This window comes from Chiloscyllium punctatum, chromosome 7 (genome assembly GCF_047496795.1).
Source record: "Chiloscyllium punctatum isolate Juve2018m chromosome 7, sChiPun1.3, whole genome shotgun sequence".
Classification (NCBI taxonomy): domain Eukaryota; kingdom Metazoa; phylum Chordata; class Chondrichthyes; order Orectolobiformes; family Hemiscylliidae; genus Chiloscyllium; species Chiloscyllium punctatum.
In genome coordinates, this window is record NC_092745.1 from 50,837,303 (window position 1) to 50,858,155 (window position 20,853).

Here is a 20,853-nt window from a genome sequence, read left to right on the forward strand (position 1 = left end):
AAAAATAAATTGAAATTCTTTTTTAAAGAATCATTTAAATCTTGGCACCTTGTTTTCAATGATTTTCTCATTTACAAAGAAAGATAAAGAAAAGGAATTCAGTTCCCAATTGTGATCTGGAATACTCCAATCTGTTGCTAGGATTTGCAGCAAACTACAATTTGTGAACAGGATTTAAAATGACAAAAAAAGGAGTGAAGAGACATTGTCCAACATTATCAGAGTAATTGGCAAGTGTGATAATTGTGGTTAATACCCCCTTCACAGCTCCCCCCAGCCAGCACTGGAATGCAACCTGACTCCATCTAGAGAGCTGGGTTCGCAAAGCACAAAGATTTTAACAAAATTTCATCTAGCAACTCATTTAGTAAATCAAATCAAAAGTCTCCAAAATTGGAAAATTAATCCCACGAGGCAGTCCTGCTTGAGAATGAAAAAAAATCACTTCAACCCTGGATATTTTGTGGAGTGAGAAGGTTTTTGCACAACTGAAAGCACTTCCTATTCATTAGCTCCTCCAAACTTGTCCTATTAACATGTTAAATAATCCTCAGCAACAAAAATCTTAAAACAATAGATTTACAAGGTTTGTTTCATGCACGTTAGGAGAAAAACAAACTGGGACCTGATCCACCTCCTTTGAAAGTTAACTGTTATGTCACTCTAGTGGGATCACTATTATAAGATCTGGGCCTCAGCATTAAAGTAAGCAGATTTCAACAGAAGTGGTTTCATCTCAAGGCTTCAATGTGATCCCCAAAATCAGAGGTGTGACATATTTCTACTTTACTAGCATAGCATTTTTTTAAAAAACTCATGCGATTTCTTATCTCAAGAGAATGGAAATACAAACAATGGAGGTTTCGCGCCCAGAGGGGTGTTTAATGGGTTAATTTCCCAGTTGGAGTAATTAGATATATTTACCCTAGAAGGGAAGCAAACCCAATAATTCACCATTACTCATGTCAAATGATCTACTTTCACATATCTATTTACATGCTAAATAACCATTCAAAAATATTTTTAAAAGCAATGTCTTACTGTGCTAAGAGCAAAAGAAACAGTTACAAATTCTTATAATGTATTATGAGAAAACATATTACACTATCCTTTATGTTGATGAACCACAGCAGTTGTTGTTTTATTAAACTGCTTTCAATTTCAGAACAATATTGCATGTTCATACAATAATGAGACGTTAATGCTCATCGTAATGCTGTTGCTCTTAAAACATAAAAGTAAGTTATAATAGGGAAAATAATTTGTTTTCATTTCACACTTTAAAAAACAAGAATCAGCCAAATTTGTCATACAAATCATAAAGGCCAACTATTAGAAATAACACTCAATGAAGTCTAAGACTGGTGGCTTGTCAACTCACCTGACTGTTGATTTCAGCTTTTTGTTGGAGCAACATGCCAACCAGATCTTTATGACCTCGATCACATGCCCAATGTAGTAGGGCTCTTCCCTACATGAAGAAATTTAAAGGGAGATATAAAGAATTAGTGGAAGTTTATTTACAGCCACTCAACTATCACATCAACACAAAATCATAATCCCAAAACAACAAAAACCAAAGTGTCAGCATTGATCTGAGGTTTCTTAGAATGTTGACTTTTGCAAGGATCAATACTCACAATGTTCAACACTTAATATCAGATTCATCCCACTTATAATTATTAATTTTGCTTTGGATTTCACAGACAACTTAGACAGCAAAGCTGATAGCATTCTCAGAGCTGGTAGTGTTTCTTCTCAGAGTGTGTTTTTAGACTGGCGTGGTCAACAGCACAATATTCCAAAATGTAATGCAGCATTGTGAACTAACTTGCTGAACATATTGATGGAAAATTGGATCTTGAAACTTTAAATACATCTTCCCATGTTTTTTTAAAACCTACGCATAGCCGATGGCAACATTTTTAATTTTGCGCAATGTTTTCCGGTACTTTAACATAAATCACTAGTATACTGAAGAGATAAGAGGCAGTCATCTTGACAATCCAGTCAAAAGAGGGAAGGGGAGTTAGTTGGTGAGTTTTCGCTTTCAATTCATGCTGCAAAGTGCAGTGCAGCAACTCACCCAGGCAGCTTTGATAGGACCTTCTCAACACATGATATCTACCAGTTGGAAAAAACAAGGAAAACAGATGCATGGAAATACCACCAGCTGCAAGTTCCCTCAAAGCCACACACCATCCTGACTTGGAACTATATTGCCATTCCTTCACTGTATTTAAGTCAAGCACTTTTTAAAAAAAAAAATTCTTGGCTAGGCCAGCATTTATTGCGCATCCCTCATTGTCCAGAAAATAGCTAAGAGCCAATCACATTACTGGGGTCTGCAGTCACATGCTGGCCAGACCAGGTAAGGATGGGGGATTCCTTCTCTAAAGGATAATAGTGAACCAGATGGCAATTGATAATGGATTCATGGTCATCATTAGACTCTTAATTCCAGATATTTGTTGTTATTATTGAATTCAAACTGAAATCCTTGATTTCCTTTGCTGGTGGGCTGTATACCCATAGTGTTAAGGAAATCAACCATTCAAGGAGGCAACTCACTAGGTCTTCAAGAGAAATTAGGAATGGGCAATAAATGTTGGCCTAGCCAACAACATCCACATCCCACGAAGAAGTCCATTGAAAAATGAAGATGAACTCCACTTTGGAACAGACTCAATCCTGTATTTAACTTCAGGATCAATTAGCAACAAGGTTGAAGTGGAGTATTCACAAACATACTTTATTTAACCCATTTCACCTTATTCTATTGTGTTGGAGCCACAACACAAAGTGGTATGAAACAGCCACTAAACCAAGCAAATAAATGACCTAACAACACAGTCCAACAGACCTCGGCAAGACTAAAAAGGGGCCATGAGTCTAAACCACTCAAATTAACTGATGGCATCAAGAATATTAGTGTGCTCATATAAGCAAATAGGGACAGCTATACAGCAGATAATATAAGAATAGATTACGATTAGATTAGATTACTTAGAGTGTGGAAACAGGCCCTTCAGCCCAACAAGTCCACACCGATCCTCCGAAGAGTAACCCACCCAGACCCATTCCCCACCCAGACCCATTCCCCTACATTTATCCCTTCACCTAACAGTACGGGCAATTTAGCATGGCCAATTCACCTAACCTGCACATTTTTGGACTATGGGAGGAAACCGGAGCACCTGGTGGAGCCATCAAGCAAAACTTATTCACCAATGATCAATTCAGATACTGCCATGATTATTCAGTTCTAGTACACATTATGGCCTTACTCCAAACTTAACATAGAGCTGAATTTTAGAGATGAAGTCCCTGACATCAATGCACTATTCAACTTAATATTACATTCATAATCCATCAATATATTGTAAATGTTGTTTGCACTTTTCACTTTGCCAATATATTATCTCAGAAAGTTATGTTTCCTACCTGTGCTTACATGCAAACTCCAACTATGAAGAAAATGAACTAAGCCAAGTAGGCTAGGTCCATGGATCAAGTTACATGGCAAGGGATCAGTTTTCAGTGAAAGGGACAGAAAATTGAAATGAACTACCAAATTTAACCAGGTTGTGATAAAGCCTATTACCAACCAGATACATTTTAACTGTACAGCAAAGGATGAACTTAGTCAAATCTATAGTAAGCATAAGCTGATCGATCTGGTTAGATTTAAAAGGACAAGGTGATCACATTATACAAATCAAAAGGAAAAGCAAGGCAGACTGTCAGACCAAAATTCAGATATAGCAGTCATCTCACTCAGCACATATGGGACCACAATAACTTTTGCTACAGAACAGCTAGCCTGTTTCATCCACAAAATCTGGTAGTTCCAGTCCTCACAATCCCATCAGCTAGTTCAGTCTGGATATTTCTACTCCTAAAAGCTGACAAATCTCGGTGTTGCGAAGTGGTCTTTAAATACTCATTTTGTCTGTTATTCTTACATAACGGCTTTAGAAACTAGCTAGAAGTTCTACTCAGATGTATCCAGATGCAGCTGTCACTCATTCATAAGCTGTCCCATGATTGGGAGATCTTCCTGCCTAAACAAAAGTCAAATGACCTTTGCATACCAAAACTCAGGTTAATCCAATATGGCATAAGCATAACTAACAGTTTGCAATAAGGAAGAGTTAATTGCTCTTTGGAGATCATATATTTGTCTGAGGTTAACAAGGAATTTCAATACCACAGCATGATGCAAATTCAAGCAGTTGCTGAAATTACATCATTCAAAGAGTAAGAGAGTTGTCATGGTTGAAAAGATAGATATTTGATCTGTGTTTTCAAAAGAACCCTGCTGAATTCTGAGTGTCTCAATCCATGAATGTGTAAAGACTTCAGCTATTCAAGTGTGTGGCAAAATTCATTCTTTTAACAAGGGAGAAGATGTTCATACTGGTATTAACGACTTGCATTGATTTGTTGCGATCAGATGCTGCCCTCTACTGCTCATGTCCATTGAACTCCAGCCAGAAAATAGCCTAAAATATTCTCTGCTTGTCAAATTTCAGAGTCAAATTATAAGGGACACTTACATACTCTATAAAGTAAATAATGAGCTTAAGTCATTGTTTTATAAAACTATAATGCACTGACCAATACTGACAAAAGTTTAGCCTGCTGTTACTGGCTGTGGCGGTCGTACTGTGCTCTCCATTGTTGTCAAGTGGAGAAGGCTGTGTATAACACACACTCAAAAAATCTATTTGGATTCAGCAACACTTTCTGGTAAAAAAAAGGAGTATTTGATGATGGCGCCACTTAACTCTTGAAAAAGTACAGATATTGGCATATCCACATCTTTCATGAAAAAGGAATTGCAGTTCAAAGTGCTTTTTTTCAGAGCATGGATTCAGTTGACTCAAAAATTAGACATGAAATTTGAAAACCTCATATTAAAAACATGATTGGTACTCTGCAAGAAAGCTAGATTTTGCTAGTTCAAATGCACATGCTTTCTATCACTGGTATACTCAATACAATCAACATTAAAAAAAAACTATTGGCATTATTTAGTTACAAAACCAGCAATATAATCTTAACATTGCTTTCAGCTGTTTCATTAACTACAACTCAAAAGCATTTACTTGATTAAGAAATTGACCAGAAGAGACTTAAAACAAAAACAAATTTAGATCTTGTTTGAATCGTGAAGCAAATGAACTCAGTAAAATATCTTCAACCCAAGACTGTATTTCCTTAATGCTTCACTGGGTGACTCCCTCCAGGTAGGAGAAAGTGAAGACTGCAGATGCTGGAGATCAGAGCTGAAAAATGTGTTGCTGGAAAAGCACAGCAGGTCAGGCAGCATCCAAGGAGCAGGAGAATCGACGTTTCGGGCATAAGCCCTTCTTCAGGAAGAAGGGCTTATGCCCGAAACGTCGATTCTCCTGCTCCTTGGATGCTGCCTGACCTGCTGCGCTTTTCCAGCAACACATTTTTCGACTCCCTCCAGGTAAAAATATTAGAGAAAGATCAATGTTGGTGGAGCAACTCAAACTGGTACTGTGGCCATCCATGTCAGACCACTATCGACATATGCGATACCTGTCCTGAGAACTATTGCTGGCAGCATCACAACTTTGACTCTATGTTAGCTGAATCTGCAAGTGGATTGTTAACTTCAATATCAAAGTGTAACTGCTTCTCCAGGCATACAAATAATTATTATCATAGAATCCCAATAGTGTGAAAGAAGGCCATTTGCACCAACAAGTCCACACCAACCCTTTGAAGAATACCTCACCCAGACCCATTCCCCTACCCGATTACTCTACATTTCCCCTGACTAATGCACCTAATCTACATATCCCTGAACACTATGAGCAATTTAATATGGCCAATTCACCTAACCTGCACATCTTTATACTGTGGGAGGAAACCGGAGCACCTGGAGGAAACCCACGCAGACACGGGGAATAATGTATAGCTTCAGTGCAGAAGTAGACTTCACCCTTTCTATTTGTATCTGTAACCTGTAGCAACAGAGAAAATATATTATATTATGACTAAATGTTTATAAAAAACCTTCTGCTCCACAACACATCTATAGAGAATGTGAATTTCTATCAAATGAACAAATCATTGAGAATTTAAATATTCTTGCAAAGTAAGTATGCAATGTTGAGTAGAAATCAGCAATGAATCAAAGTCAATGCTTTGGAAAACATACCTCTTCGTCCTTCAAGTTAACGTCCACATTCTCGGATAAAAGGGCTTTCAAAATATGGTCAATATTGTTCTCTCTGCAATGATCAAATATGGTTTTGTCTTCGTCCCTGTAAGAAATGAAACAAAATATTTTCATACCAGTTATAACAAAGCTCAAAAGAAATTGCAAAATGGATACTAAAAATATTGAGATGACACATGACCACCTTCTCATTTTGTTGTTTAGGCAATGAAAGCATTTAACTCCTATTTTCTCCTCCAAATTAAACTGAAAGTAAAATTTTCATCTTATTTTCAATCTCTATGCTTCATAAATGTTCCACAAAAATTGAATTAAATGAAATTAAAAGCACCCAACTTCTCCAAGCATTATTATTTTACTCCACAGTTCTTTGTTTTGTTTTAAAGAACTGAGGAGGCTGGAAGTCTGAAACACAAACAGAAATTGCCTTAGGAACTCAGCAGGTCTGGCAGAAATTGTGGAGAAAAGAAAAGGAGTTACTGTTTTGAATCCAGTGACCCTTCTTCAAAATGTTTTGAAGCTTCCAAGGGTGTGCATCATCTTGTTTCTCCTATTCTGCAGTCAAAGGTTTTACTTCCTGGCACAATAGTTAACCATAAAAATGGGAAGATGGTTGTCAAGGAACAAGTGAATTTTGTCAGTTGTCATGCAGAACCTGAAGTTTTTTTCATCCATTTACTGTTGCCTTGGATGTTGTCTAAATTAAGACATCATAGAATCCCTACAGTGGGGAAACAGGCTATATGGCTCCTCGAATTCACACCGACTCTCCAAAGAGCATCTCTCCCACACCCACCTCTGTACCCTCTCCCTGTGAACCTGCATTTCCCATAGCCAACCCACCCAGCCTGTACATCTTTGGATTGTGGGAGAAAGTCATCTGAGGCTGGAATCGAGCTCAGGTCCTTTGAACGATGTGGCAGCTGTGCTAATCAATGACCCATTGTGCTGCTAGTACATGGCACATCAAGTTGGGCATCAAGATGTGCCAAGAGTGGTGGGACACAAGACAATCATGAACTAAATTATAACCCTAATGAAATATACTGGCGTGAAGTGCACTGTATAAAGGGCAAAGATCAGAAGCAGTCACACATTTTTCTTATTTGCTTCTGGGATATTTACTGCAGCTAGTGACCCCAAGAGGACAGAGAACTAAAAAAGGTTTATGAATTAACTTGTTAGACCATGCAAAGGCCAGCAAAAATCAATCATGTAATATGGGCTGTTTGGTTTCATTTCTGAGAGTTAACAAAGGGACTGAGAGCATTGTTGCTAAGTTTGCAGGCAACACAAACGTAGGTAGGGGGATAGGTAGAGTGAGGAAGTGGGGAGGCTGCAGAAGGACTTGGACAGGGTATGAGAGTGGACTATGAGGTGACAGATGGAGAAAGTGTGAGGTTATGCACTATGGTAGAAAGGGTAGAAGTGTACACTATGTTCTAAATGGAGAAAGGCTTCAGAAATCTGAAGCACTAAGGGATTTAGGAGTCCTACTCCACAATTCTTTTAAGATTAACATGCACATTCAGTTGTTAGGGTTAGAATAAAAGAGCAAAGATGTATTGCTGATACTATATAAAGCTCTGGTCAGACCACATTGGAATATTATGAGCAGTTGTGGGCACCATATCTAAGGAAGGATGTTTTAGCCTTGGAGGGGGATGTTCACAAGAATGATCTTGAGAACGAAGGGCTTACCATATGAGAAGCATTTGTGGATTCTCGGTCTATACTCAATGGAGTTTAGAAAGATGTGGAGGTGGGGTGGGATTTAGTATACATCGACAAGATGTTTCCATGTGTAGGCGATACTAGGACCAGAGGGCACAGCCTCAGAATGAATGGACGACTCTTTCGAACAGAGAGGATGAGAAATTTCTTCAGCCAGAGGGTGGTGAATCGGTAGAACTCACTGCTGTGGAAGGTTGTGGAGGCAAAGTCATTAAGTGTGTTTAAGACCGAGATAGATTGGCTCTTGATTAGTAAAAGGATGAAACATTACTGTGAGAAGATACAAGGACGTTGTTGAGAAATGTATCAGCCATAATCAAAGAGCAGAGCAACCTTGTCAGGCCAAATCGCCTAATTCCGCTCCTGCATCTTATGGTCTTAACCACGATGTGGTGATGCCGGTGTTGGACTGGGGTGGACAAGGTTATAGTCCAACAAGTTTATATGAAATTGGTGCACTGAAGTCTTCACCTGACGAAAGAACAGCACTCTAAAAGCTTGTGATTTCAAATAAACCTGTTGGACTATTATCTGGTATTGTGTGACTTCTGGTCTTAACCACCTCCAACAATCTGGAAATTTTATTGGTCACTTTTTTCCCCTAGCATTAGCAGGAAGTTGCTAGATTTATTGAATTCAATTTAAAAACTTATCATGGTAATGGCCTGAACCTTCAAACTAAAGTACTTTTATACTGTTTACATATCTCACACAGTGGGCTACTTTCACGTAACATTTTAATGTGCTATTTTACATTTCAATTTCAGGTGCCTTCAACCAATACTATTTTATAATGTTGCCCGATGATTGTTGGAGATAGATTGGTTCGAAGAAGAGGTAGAGAGAGGTCTTCAAGGAATTGAGGAAGTTTGCCATTAACCTGTTGCTGTATTACCTACAACAGAATTAAATAAATAGAACATATTGCTTTAAGCTTTGGTATTCAATACAACTAATCCATACAGTGGTGTGAAAGATGAAATTTGACTTCACAATTAGTAGATTGCTGCAATGCAACTTTTCAAAGTGCTCTATTTCCTATTTGGGTTCTACCTTAAAGTCACATGCTTCACAATATATCACATCATCGATTTCCTGTAAAATTCTTTTTTCCAAGTTAAGTTACAGTGCGCATACATTTCTCTATTCAGTACCACAGTGTACTTATATTTTGCTGTGTTACAATGGTAATACATAAACGCTATATTGTCAAAATATCCAAATTCTGATCCTGTAACGTGGCAGGGTTGCACAGACTTTTGGAAAACTGTAACTGTTTAGAATAAGCTCCCACAATTGTATACATGCAGCATTGTATTACCAGAAAAATATTGTAGGAAAAAGATTTATCGTTGTGGTAATGAAATACTGGAGTAAACAAGAGACTCAACTTGCTACCAACACAATGCTGCTGAAAGATAACACATGAGTGGAGCACGTTCAGAAGTAAGTCCACGTGGGATTCCTGCAACAGTTATTGTTTATATTGAGATGTCCACCGGGAGAAATTTTCACTTAATCTATAATTATCTTTGCACTTTAATCACTTCCCTACTTCAGAGGGTGCGGTGCACAAGCTGCAAGAAAGCTCATTAACTCAGTACATCTCTTCTCCCCTGTCACCGCCACTGTTTAATTGCAAAGTGCGACTATTATATATTGCCACAACTGTGATATTTTTCATAATAAAAGTTGGGGGGGGGGGGGGGGGGGGGGCTAGTGGGTCTCTGAGGCATCAGCCACAGCCGATTCGCAGATTTTTAATTATTTTGTGTCCAGATGCTTCTTGCAAGTTGAATAAATTGGTAACTAAGCTTATTCCCTCTTGCACCCAGATGTCAAGTCCTGGAAAAGGGGTGGGAGGGGCAGGGGAGCACAACGGTGTTTGACATTCTGTATAATATATGAATAGCCCTTGACCCTGATGATAAATCAGGATTATCTGCCAGCAGTTCATCTGTCTGCCAGAGTGACTAATCAGCAAGACACAGTCCCATACTGATCCCAGAGCCCACGTCTGCAGGTGCCACCGGTAAAATAGCAAAATTAAGTTACACAACACTTAGCAGTCATAAGGCATGGTAGGAAGATTAAATGCTTGAAGAGTTTTAAAGTTTGGCCGCTTTTTCACATGCCAACAGCTCTATCAGGGCTCCAAGTAAATTAGTGTACAAAATTAGAGTTGAATGCTGTGGATACAAGTAATTTGTTCTTTTCTCTATATATTGGTATAGAAAGGAATATATATTTCACTCCCATAACATATACAATAAAAAGGTAGCGAATGTTTAGCTGCAAACATACATATCAGCAGTTCCTACTTTATTTATTTTTTTAAAAATGTTTTGTCAAGAGGTCGTTCAAGTAGCAGTCACCCAAAGTAGAAAATGTCACTGTAAATTGGTGCAACACAGCTTACTGAGGTAAGTCATTGGACCCAACTGATCAAAGCCAGTATTTATGCTTCAGAAAACATTCCTCTTACCCATGTCATTCAACCATATCAGCATATCATTCTATTCTTCTCTCTTTTATGTAATTAGGTCACTTTTTAAAAAAGGTATCCATGCCACTTACAGCAACTACTTAATTACATCTCATCAAACCCTTTCAGAAGTTAAAGTGATCTGTCACACCACCTCACAATACTCTCTTTCTTAAAGGGCCCTGGCCGTTAAGTCTTTTCAAATTGTTGTACCCACTCAGTTCTTACATCATCCTTGTAAATAGTTTTACACTCTCTAGTAACATCTCTAAGCAGGTTGATTACAAAAAAATCTGAAATGTGGGCATTTTACAGCTCAGCCGTTCACTGAATAACCTCAATGGAACATTAGGATAACCATGTAGGGGTTTTGCATCATGAGCTAGATGGTTACTGGTCACTCATGCCAGTAGAATAATTGCAATAAAGCAATAATAACCAAACAAAATATCATTCCATAAACTCATCTATATGGATTCTTGTAGCACCACAATCATTCCTCATATTCACTGTTTTGATCATCACACCAGGACCTTTAAAACTTTGTTTTGGTGGTGAGGCCATCTTCTAATCATTCAACTGTCCCTGGCTGACAGGATACAATTATTATCAGTTTAATAATGTCAACTTGTGCTCTGTTGGTGATAGAAAGCTGCGAGCTGGTTTCCAAAATTTAAAAAAATCTTTAAATATCCAAACTCTAGGAACATTTTATCAACTTCAGACTATGAACACTGCCATCCATTTCGATTTCTGATTACACACTATCTTCCTTCTACCCCACATCCTCATCAGTATGTTGTATGGATTTGTTCTCAGTAAAGCTAACCCTTTTTCTGCTATCAAACAGACCATTAATGCATTTAATACCAATTCTTCATCTATATTCCTTTCCTATAACACCATTAGCAGTCATTTTGCTCCTCCCCTGTTGTCTGCAGCTCTAAAATAAAATATCTTCTAGCCTTTTTCAGTTCTGAAGAAAATTGATGTTGGACTTGAAATGCTAACCCTATTTCTCTCTCAACTGATGCTGCAGACTTGTCCAGTTTCTTCAGCATTTTCTATTTACACAATGAACAATAAATCAGATCATCTTTCTCCTTTTCCCTTATAAACATAAAACGTGCCATTAGTGGTTGCTATCACTGAAATACTTCCTCAGTGTCATCCCAAAGACCTGCCCAGTTTCATTCTCCACAATTAGGTCAGCATTGCATCATCCTTTGTAAGACTACTTGTTTGTTGACATAAAAAGCTCTTCTCTATACATTTCAAGAAATCTACCTCCTCTAAACGCTTTATAAAATGATTATCCCTATTAATATAGGGGTAGTTGAAATCCCTAATGTAATTACTCTATTAATACGTCTACACATCTTAGTGAATTGACTACATAATCTGCTCCTCAATTACCTGCCACTTCACCAAGGACATGCAAGTCCTGGGCCTCCTCCACTGCCAAATCCAAGCCACCCGACCACTGGACAAAGAATGCCTCATGTTCTGCCTTGGGATCCTTCAAACAAATGCCATCAACATCATCTTTACTAGTTTCCAAATCTCTCCTATGCCAACCTCTTCCAGATCCAACCCTCCAACTCAGCACCGTCCTCTTAACTTGTCCATCTTCCTTCCCACCTATCAGTCCCAACCTCCTCACCGACTTATCACAATCACCCCCCTCACCTGTATCTACCTATTACCTTTCCAGCTACCTTCACCCCAGCCACACCCCCATCCTCGTATTTATCTCTCAGTGCCCTTCCTCCCTCAACATTCCTGATGAAAGGGCTTATGCCCCAAAACGTCATCTCTCCTACTTCTCAGGCGCTGCCTGACTTGCTGTGCTTTTCCAGTGCCATATTCTTTGACTGCTAGCCGGTTGGAGACCTGTAAGACACTTCTAATAGTGTGACTGTTCTCTTTTTATTCCTAAATTTTACCTACAAAGCCTCATTTTATGACCTTTCAAAAATATTAGCCCTCCTTATAGCAGAAACTGACTCCCTAAATAATAACATAACAGTGCCTCAATTTTTGCACCTTGTCCTGTCCCACCTAAAGATCTTATGCTTCAATGTTAAAGTTGCCAGTCTTGTCCCTCCCTCAACCACATCACTGATGGCAACAACATCATGATCCCATCTGTCAATCCAGATCTCTAACTCATCTGTCTTATCTCTAAGACCCGGGGCATTAGAGGCCACCCAGCCTTGCCTTACTCCCTTCAGACACAACATGCTCAGTTTGGATTTTCTGAGGGGAAAAGCAGCTATTTTTGTCTAGTTTGAATCTATGATAGGAAACCTCCAGTGGTTCTCATGGAACCTTGTCACAGAAAGCAGTTAGAGTTAACTTGGAAAACTGCGGAAAGGCGGCTGTGCATCTGCTGGTAACCCAAAAAAGGAATTGAGGAGAATTGTAATGAATTATTGTAGCATACCTATTGGGTTAGTCCTTAAAGATGTATATGTACCTTCCAGATTGCCATTAAGCAGAAGGGAATTCTTAGGGATAGAAGTCAAAATTATATTTGAGTTCATAGCATAAGAAATATAAACTATGGAATTAGCTTAATAGTGCTTGCTTTATTTAAATCTTATATATCAAGACCTTTGGGCTTGTTTAAAGCATGAATTCTTCTAATACAGTTCTGTTTGTTGATTGTTGGGTGTTCAAAACCGTTTTTAAACTTTACCAGTTGCTAACTGTCAACGAGGTCTACATTTCTCAATACCAAAAGTGAAATGCAACAGATACTGGGGTTCAAAAATAAAAATGGGAAGAGCTAGAGAAACTCAACAGATCTGGCAGCAACTGTGGAGCCAGAAACAGAGTTAATGTTTCGAATCTGGGATGACACTTCTTCAGTTCCTTTCTTGCACTTGCTAATAATACATTCAGTGGTGAACCAATCAGCAGCAAACATGTGAGAGAAACAGCCTATGATTGGAAGAGCAGCTCCTTATCAATTCTGCTTAGGAGGATGAGTTTTCTCCAATTGTTCACCCCCATTATTGAGTTTTCCTATGTATTTTGAGGAAAAGTCAACCACCATCCCATTGTATTTTGATCATTAGAATGGAGTCAGTTTCAAGCTTCCAGATCCAGAATAAAACCAATTAAAGATACAACACAGATAGCATCATCCCTGTCCTACTCAACCTACCTTCCTCAAATGCCTAACTACCTTTGAGTAAAAATGTCAATTTGCACTAATTCTAGACAGCTTTTTAAGATTCCTACCTCCCCTCTATTACACTAATAATGTCCAAAAACATGATGGATTACTTCACTCCCAATGGTATGGGCTGAATTAAAAGTCAGATTCCATGATGCAATTATTAAGTGTGCTAACTTACTCCTCTACCTAATTTCCCAACAGATGTCACTTCAGTGTCTGCAGTGACTCTTTATTTCTTACTTTGTCTCCCAGATGGTGCAGCAGAAATTGAATCTCGTCATGTGGGGAATCGCAAGTGCAAACATGTGCCCCACCACCATGGCATTGCACAATGGGAGCTCTACAGCACTGTTTGATCAGGTATTCATCATTAACATTTCCTCTTCAATAAACATAAACTTTTAAAAAAATATATTTTAAATTCGTAATCTTTAATTTAGAAGTCCTCACCTGAAACAACTGACGCCATTCTCTGAAAAATGTTCAGTTTAAACAGCCTTTAATTTCTTCTCAGGACAAAAGTGCAATGATAGGAAGTACAATTCTTTAAACTGTCTACATATTTCTGCTGGTAAGAAACGGAAATTCATTAATTCATTCAAAATTTATTTTCCCAATGAGAAGTCCATTTAATTATGGGTTTACTGAGCTGATCTGTATGCAGTTAGTTTCAGGTGGGTAAGAATTAATTCTAGCTGAAAATGTGTTGCTGGAAAAGCAGAGCAGGTCAGGCAGCATCCAAGGAACAGGAGAATCGACGTTTCGGGCATAAGCCCTTCTTCAGGAATCCTGAAGAAGGGCTTCTGCCCGAAATGTCGATTCGCCTGTTCCTTGGACGCTGCCTGACCTGCTGCGTTTTTCCAGCAACACATTTTCAGCTCTGCTCTCCAGCATCTGCAGTCTTCACTTTCTCCTCGAAGAATTAATTCTACTCAAGTGATAAAATTGAAAGGCTACTTTTCTCCTGCTCACAAATAGCACACAAGGAAAAATGGTGTGTACAATCGACACAATTCAACCATTAAAAACAAAACTACATTGCAAAGTAAAAGAAAAATACTAATATCTGATCATTTTCATGTTTAAATGTACACACCAACCTAGGAAATGAGCACCTCTGATCAACAGCTTCAAAAACAACCCCGATGATAGACTTTGTGATTGGAGACACCAAGCAGCAAGACAAAGTAAAGTAAGAAACATGCTGCATGTTGTTTAGATAGAGAAACTGGACAAATATATGAAACTAAAATACTTGCAGAGCTTTGGGAAAACAGCATCATAAGTAGACTAACTGGATAAGTGTTAAAGATCCAGCATAGCTTTGATGGATTGAGTGATCTCTTTCTATGCTGTACAATTCCATGATTGTACAATTCCAATTCCAGCCATCATCTTACTCAGCATGCTATCACATGAGGGGTTGGGGAAATCTGAAAGTACAGAGAAGCAGATTTGGTAGCACTAAGTTTCGTAAAGGGACATACATTCACTCAGGCTTAAAACCTAAGTTGCAGCAAACTTACAAATTTACACCCCCTCCATACCCCAACCCCTCAAGCTATCACAATACATTGATTTTTAGCACTTTGTTTGGTGAAGATTATGGCATTGTGGACTCACCTAAACTTCTGCCTTTCAAATCAAAAGTAATGTAAACCTAGAAGGACAACGCATAGTACTGTATAAACATAAAAACGAAAGTCATAAAACTAATGGTTCCATCTCTCAAAAATGCAAATCTAACTCCAAATGAGTTCATTTGTTAACTAAAATCTATAATGTCACTACTCAACATAACACGAACAGATAGCAAATTCCACATACAGGAAACTGGCTCATTATCATGGCAGAAAGTGAGGACTGCAGATTCTGAAGATCACTAACATGGCACCCTGGCTTAAGCCAAGATGCGGAATTAACTGTTTGATACTACACAAATGTAGCTATTTTCAACAAATAATTGTGACAAATAAGCAAATGGGAATGAGTCAAATTAAAATCAAAACAAACTAATTCTGTTGAAGTGTTGCACCAAATTAACTTACCATTTTTCCTTTTATATGTTATAAATATGCTTTGCATTTCAAACAATTTTTGATTATAAGAACTTAAAATAACAGAGAGCAGAAACTACTTTTGACCATAACAGAACTAACTCGTAAAAAATGTAGCTGACAGTCTGATGTTTACTTTAATACTGACATTCACCCAATTAAAATAGCCTTTAATGTCTCTTAAAATACCTACAATCAACATCCCAAACAAATCAAGCATTTATACTGTATTATTGGCAAGTCATTCTTATACTATTCTGTCACTCCAATTGTATGAAAAATGTTTAAGCTCCTGTTAGCCGTCTAGTTGACATCTTGTAGTTATTTCAGCTGCCAGTTCTCAAATTTAGTTGAAGGATTTTCTCCATTACCAAACAGGCCATTTCATACAATTCTATATTATGGTCACTATTTGCAAGATGTTCCATTGATATTAGACTGACTATTACTATATAAACTTATGTAAAAGTCATCTCATAAGATGAATACATGCATATTGACCGAAATACAAAAGACCAGGTCTTCCAGGCAGAGAAGCTGAATTGGGCATGAGCCTAAAACCCAGTTTTCCTACTGTGTGTTAAAGGTTTGCTTGTCGGTTCTCAGAAAGCTTCAGGCCGGTTGGCTTTCCCATGGTCAGGAACATCTTTTGTTTTCAGTGCACCTTGAATATTCATTAAAGTGTCAACCCCGTGGAATTACATTCAAGGATGCAAACCTGTTGGACTGTGCTTTCACAAGCTCAAATATTAATTAAGTACATACCTGATAGGGTAGATCTGTTTCTCAAAGTTTCAGCTGATAAAAGGCTCTTTACTAACTTGGTTCCTTTATACTCAAGCTGCTTCTCTAAGCAAACAGCAGAGTGAAGCCTCACCAGGTCAATACTTTTATGAGAAGTCTCAGTCATATACAATCCTGCTTGTAGTTTAACACTTAGTGTAAGGGCTGACGGTTGACGGGGCCCATTGCCTGCCCAAGTGAGGCAGCCATACAGACTGATGCCAGCAAACCTGACCAGGGTAGGCAAACAACTTAAATAGGGGTCTCCATTTACAAAGGGCTCTCAGCTGAAAATGCACTCAGTGGAAAAGTTTGACAGGAAGGTAGGCTGGATGAAAAGGAGTGGTAGGGAGTTGAACTTAAAGCGAATGGTTGTCAGGGATACTGGAATGATCCTGAGGAATGCAGAGAGCAGACTGAGACGCAAAGAGGGAATCATCTTGAGAGGTGGAAGGGGAACAAGGAAGGGTAGGGCCTGCAAATCTAGGGTGAGTAACAAAATGATGCCATTAGGACAAATGAGCAAGTGCAGGGAAGCTGTATTAATAGACTGAAAATGGGGATCTGAATAGGAATGGGAATGGGGATACAGGAGGAATATCGATGAAGATAATGAAAGGGCCAATAATGAGAGGATGTGTCTCACCAGGGAGGGTTGGCAGTAGTGTATGGTTTCACTCAACATAAGTAGAATGATAAGGGCTGAAAGGGTAAATTAACTGAAGCCAGACAGATGAGCTGCAATCAACAGAAACAATAATGGTAAAACAGCCCTGTTGACCTTGAAAGACCTCCTGACTAACATCTGGGGGCTAATGCCAAAATTGGGAGAGCTTGTGAATGGACTAGTCAAGCAACAGCCTGATACTGTCTGTAAGGTATGATTCCGTGAGTTGGACTATGCCCTATACACCACCATCCCTGAACATGCCCTGTCCTACCAGACGGAATCAGCTGAGGTGGCAGCTTAGTGATACACAGATGGGAGGAAGTTGCCCTAAGGGTCCTCAGTATTGACTCCACACCCTATGAAGTCTCATGGCTTAAGGTTAAACATAGGCAAGGAAACATCGTGCTGATTACCATGCAGAATCCTGCAGTGACGGGTGAATCAGTTCTCTTCCATGCTGAATAATTCTGGAGGAAGCACTAAGGGTGGCAAGGGCACAAAACGTACTCTGGGTGGGGGATTTTAATGTCCCCTGCCAAGAGTGGCTCGGCAGTATTCCTGATTAACTGGTGGGGTCCTAAAGGACATTACTGCCGAACTGGGTCTGCAGCAGAACTAACAAGAGGGAAAAACACACTTGACCTCATCCTTACCAAACTGCCAGCTGCAGATGCATCTGTCCATGACAATATCGGTAAGAATAACCACCACACAGTACTAGCAGAGACAAAGTCCCGCTTCACATTGATAATCCTCTCCATCATGTTGTGTGGCACCATAACGGTGCTAACTGGGACAGACTTCAAATATATCTAGCAACTCAAGACTGGGCACCCATAAGCACAGTGGGCCATGAACAGCAAAAGAATTGATTTCGAACACAATCTGCAACCCATAGCCAGGCCTATCCCTCACTCAACTATCAAGCCAGGAGATCAATTCTTGTTCAATGGCAAGTGCAGGAATGACACCCACATACCATAGGTGAATTAAAAAACTATGTCAAGGTATCAAATGGAAACAAAAATCTCATTCCAGAGATTTTTTCACAGATCAGTACTTCCACTCTAGAAGTTTGCGCAATTTACCCAGAATTTGGGAAAAGATTTGTAGCTCGGGTGCTCTTGTTGTGGTTCTGTTCGTTGAGCTGGGAATTTGTCTTGCAATCATTTCGTCCCCTGTCTAGGTGACATCCTCAGTGCTTGGGAGCCTCCTGTGAAGCGCTTCTGTGCTGTTTCCTCCGGCATTTATAGTGGCCTGTCTCTGCCACTTCCGGTTGTCAGTTCGAGCTGTCTGCTGTAGTGGCCGGTATATTGGGTTCAGGTCAATGTGTTTGTTGATAGAGTCTGTGGATGAGTGCCATGCCTCTAGGAATTCCCTGATACTGTCTGTAAGGTATGATTCCGAGAAGGCAGAATGACGGTCATCCTGGACAAAGCAGAGTACATGCAAATAGCACAACAACTACTTGCAGATACCAACACCTACCAAAAGAGGGAGTTTGACCCCACCCCACAGCTCACCAATAGGATAAACAACACAGAGGAATCTACAAAAAAACGGACAGATAACCAGGTCTGACCTACAAAGAATAAAACCTGAAAGCATCAACACCCTCAGATTCTATGGACTACCCAAAGTGCACAAACCAGACATCCCACTCAGACCCATAGTATCACTACCAGGGACACCATCACACAAACTGGCCAAAGAACAACAGCAGAAACTGAAACACCTGATCAGTGGATCCAGACAATCTATACAATCGACACAGGAATTCTTGGACATCATCAGAAATATACACATAGACAAGGAATAAACTATGGTCTCATTCGATGTAACGGCACTGTTCACCTCCATCGACAAAACCCTAGCCAAAGAAACAATAGCCAACCTGCTGGACAGACATAACAGACAATAGGACGTTGAACCTATCAACAAAGACGGCACACTCAAACTACTGGACTTGTGCCTCACAACACACTTCACATTCAACAACCAAATATACGAACAAATCAACGGAACACCCATGGGCTCACCGATCTCTGGACTCATAGCAGAAGCAGTAATGCAAAGGTTAGAACAAACAGTCTTACCACAATTTCAACCCAAACTCTGGGTCAGATACGTGGATGACACCTTGTAATAATTAAAAACACAGAAATAGAGAACACACACCAGATCATCAACGCCACACTCACAGGAATCCAATTCACTAGAGAGGAAGAAAAGGACAACCAACTCCCATTCCTAGACGTGATGGTACAGAGAACTCCGAACGGAGAATTCACCACAAAGGTTTACAGGAAAGCCACACACACAGACCAAGTCCTAAACTATGAAAGCAACCACCCCAACACACACAAACAAAGTTGCATCAAGACACTATTCAAAAGGGCCACAACACACTGCAGCACACCAGAACTACAAAAAGAGGAAGAGGAACACCTATACAAGGTATTCGCCAAAAACGGATACCCTCACAATTTCATCAACAGATGCCTAAGGGAGAGACAACGGAACGGGGACATGCTGCAACCCAAAGGACTAGCCACACTACCATACATCAGGAGCATTTCTGAACTGACAGCCAGACTACTGTGACCACTAGGACTCATAACAGCACACAAACCAACAGCCACGCTCAGACAACAACTCACCAGAACAAAGGACCCGATACCCAACATGAGCAAAACTAATGTAGTGTACAAAATCCCATGCAAGGACTGCACAAAACACTACATAGGACAAACAGGAAGACAGTTAACGATCCGTATCCATGAACACCAACTAGCCACGAAACGAAACGACCAGCGATCCTTAGTAGCCACACACACAGACGACAAGGAACATGAATTCGACTGGGACAACACTACCATTATAGGGCAAGCCAAACAGAGAACAGCCAGGGAATTCCTAGAGGCATGGCACTCATCCACAGACTCTATCAACATACACATCGACCTGGACCCAATATACCGGCCATTACAGCGGACAGCTCAAACTGACAACCGGAAGCGGCAGACAGGCCACTATAAATGCCGGACGAAACAGCACAGAAGCGCTTCACAGGAGGCTCCCAAGCACTGAGGATGTCACCTAGACAGGGGACGAAACGTTTGCAAGACAAATTCCCAGCTCGACGAACAGAACCACAACAATTTACCCAGAAGCTATGTTAGCTTCACTAAGGTTGAGATGAAAGAAGGATGAGCAGGAATAGAAGGAATGAAGGACACCGACAGAACCAGAGTCACAAAGCTCAGGGCCTGCATCTGTGGATGAAGAAGCAGTGTACAAAGAATGGGTCCAGGACTTCAGTGATGTCAAACAATGTACCAAATGTTTTGTAGCTAGTTGAAGATGAAGATGGTATCTGCTACTTCCTGCAGTCTCCACACAGCTTTGGAGGAAGTGTTATGCCTATGGTGCTGAAGATCACAGCATTTCCATTGCCTGGACCACACAGGAAACGAAGACCACACTCAGACAGAGCCTCCAGAATAGTGACTGGTTGCTGATACCAGCTAATTCAGTGATGGGGATAGGAACATTGAAGAGGGGAGATAAACTAGTCAGATGACTTGTCAATTGGGAAAGATCTATTTTACCCAGTTCCAGGCATGGCCGAGCGTATGCTTTTTCTGTATTAGACTTGGAATGAAAAGATCAAATAAACAGATTTCTCTAATAAATTCAAAACTATTCACTGACTGTAGA

At 39.7% G+C, this 20,853-nt stretch overlaps 1 protein-coding gene across 7 annotated transcripts in view; it reads right to left on the minus strand.

The window, feature by feature from the left end:
• Window positions 1–20,853, minus strand: part of acbd6 (acyl-CoA binding domain containing 6) — a 183,064-nt gene that overhangs the window by 113,685 nt on the left and 48,526 nt on the right. For 4 of the 7 annotated variants that reach the window (XM_072573528.1, XM_072573521.1, XM_072573524.1 and 1 more), the window contains 3 exons: window positions 6,197–6,302; window positions 5,878–5,999; window positions 1,382–1,471 (listed from right to left, as the gene is read on the minus strand). In XM_072573528.1, the coding sequence (XP_072429629.1) occupies window positions 1,382–1,471; window positions 5,878–5,999; window positions 6,197–6,302 (318 nt within the window). The remainder of the gene's footprint in view (window positions 1–1,381; window positions 1,472–5,877; window positions 6,000–6,196; window positions 6,303–20,853) is intronic. The other 3 variants (XM_072573525.1, XM_072573522.1, XM_072573529.1) reach the window with 1 other exon arrangement.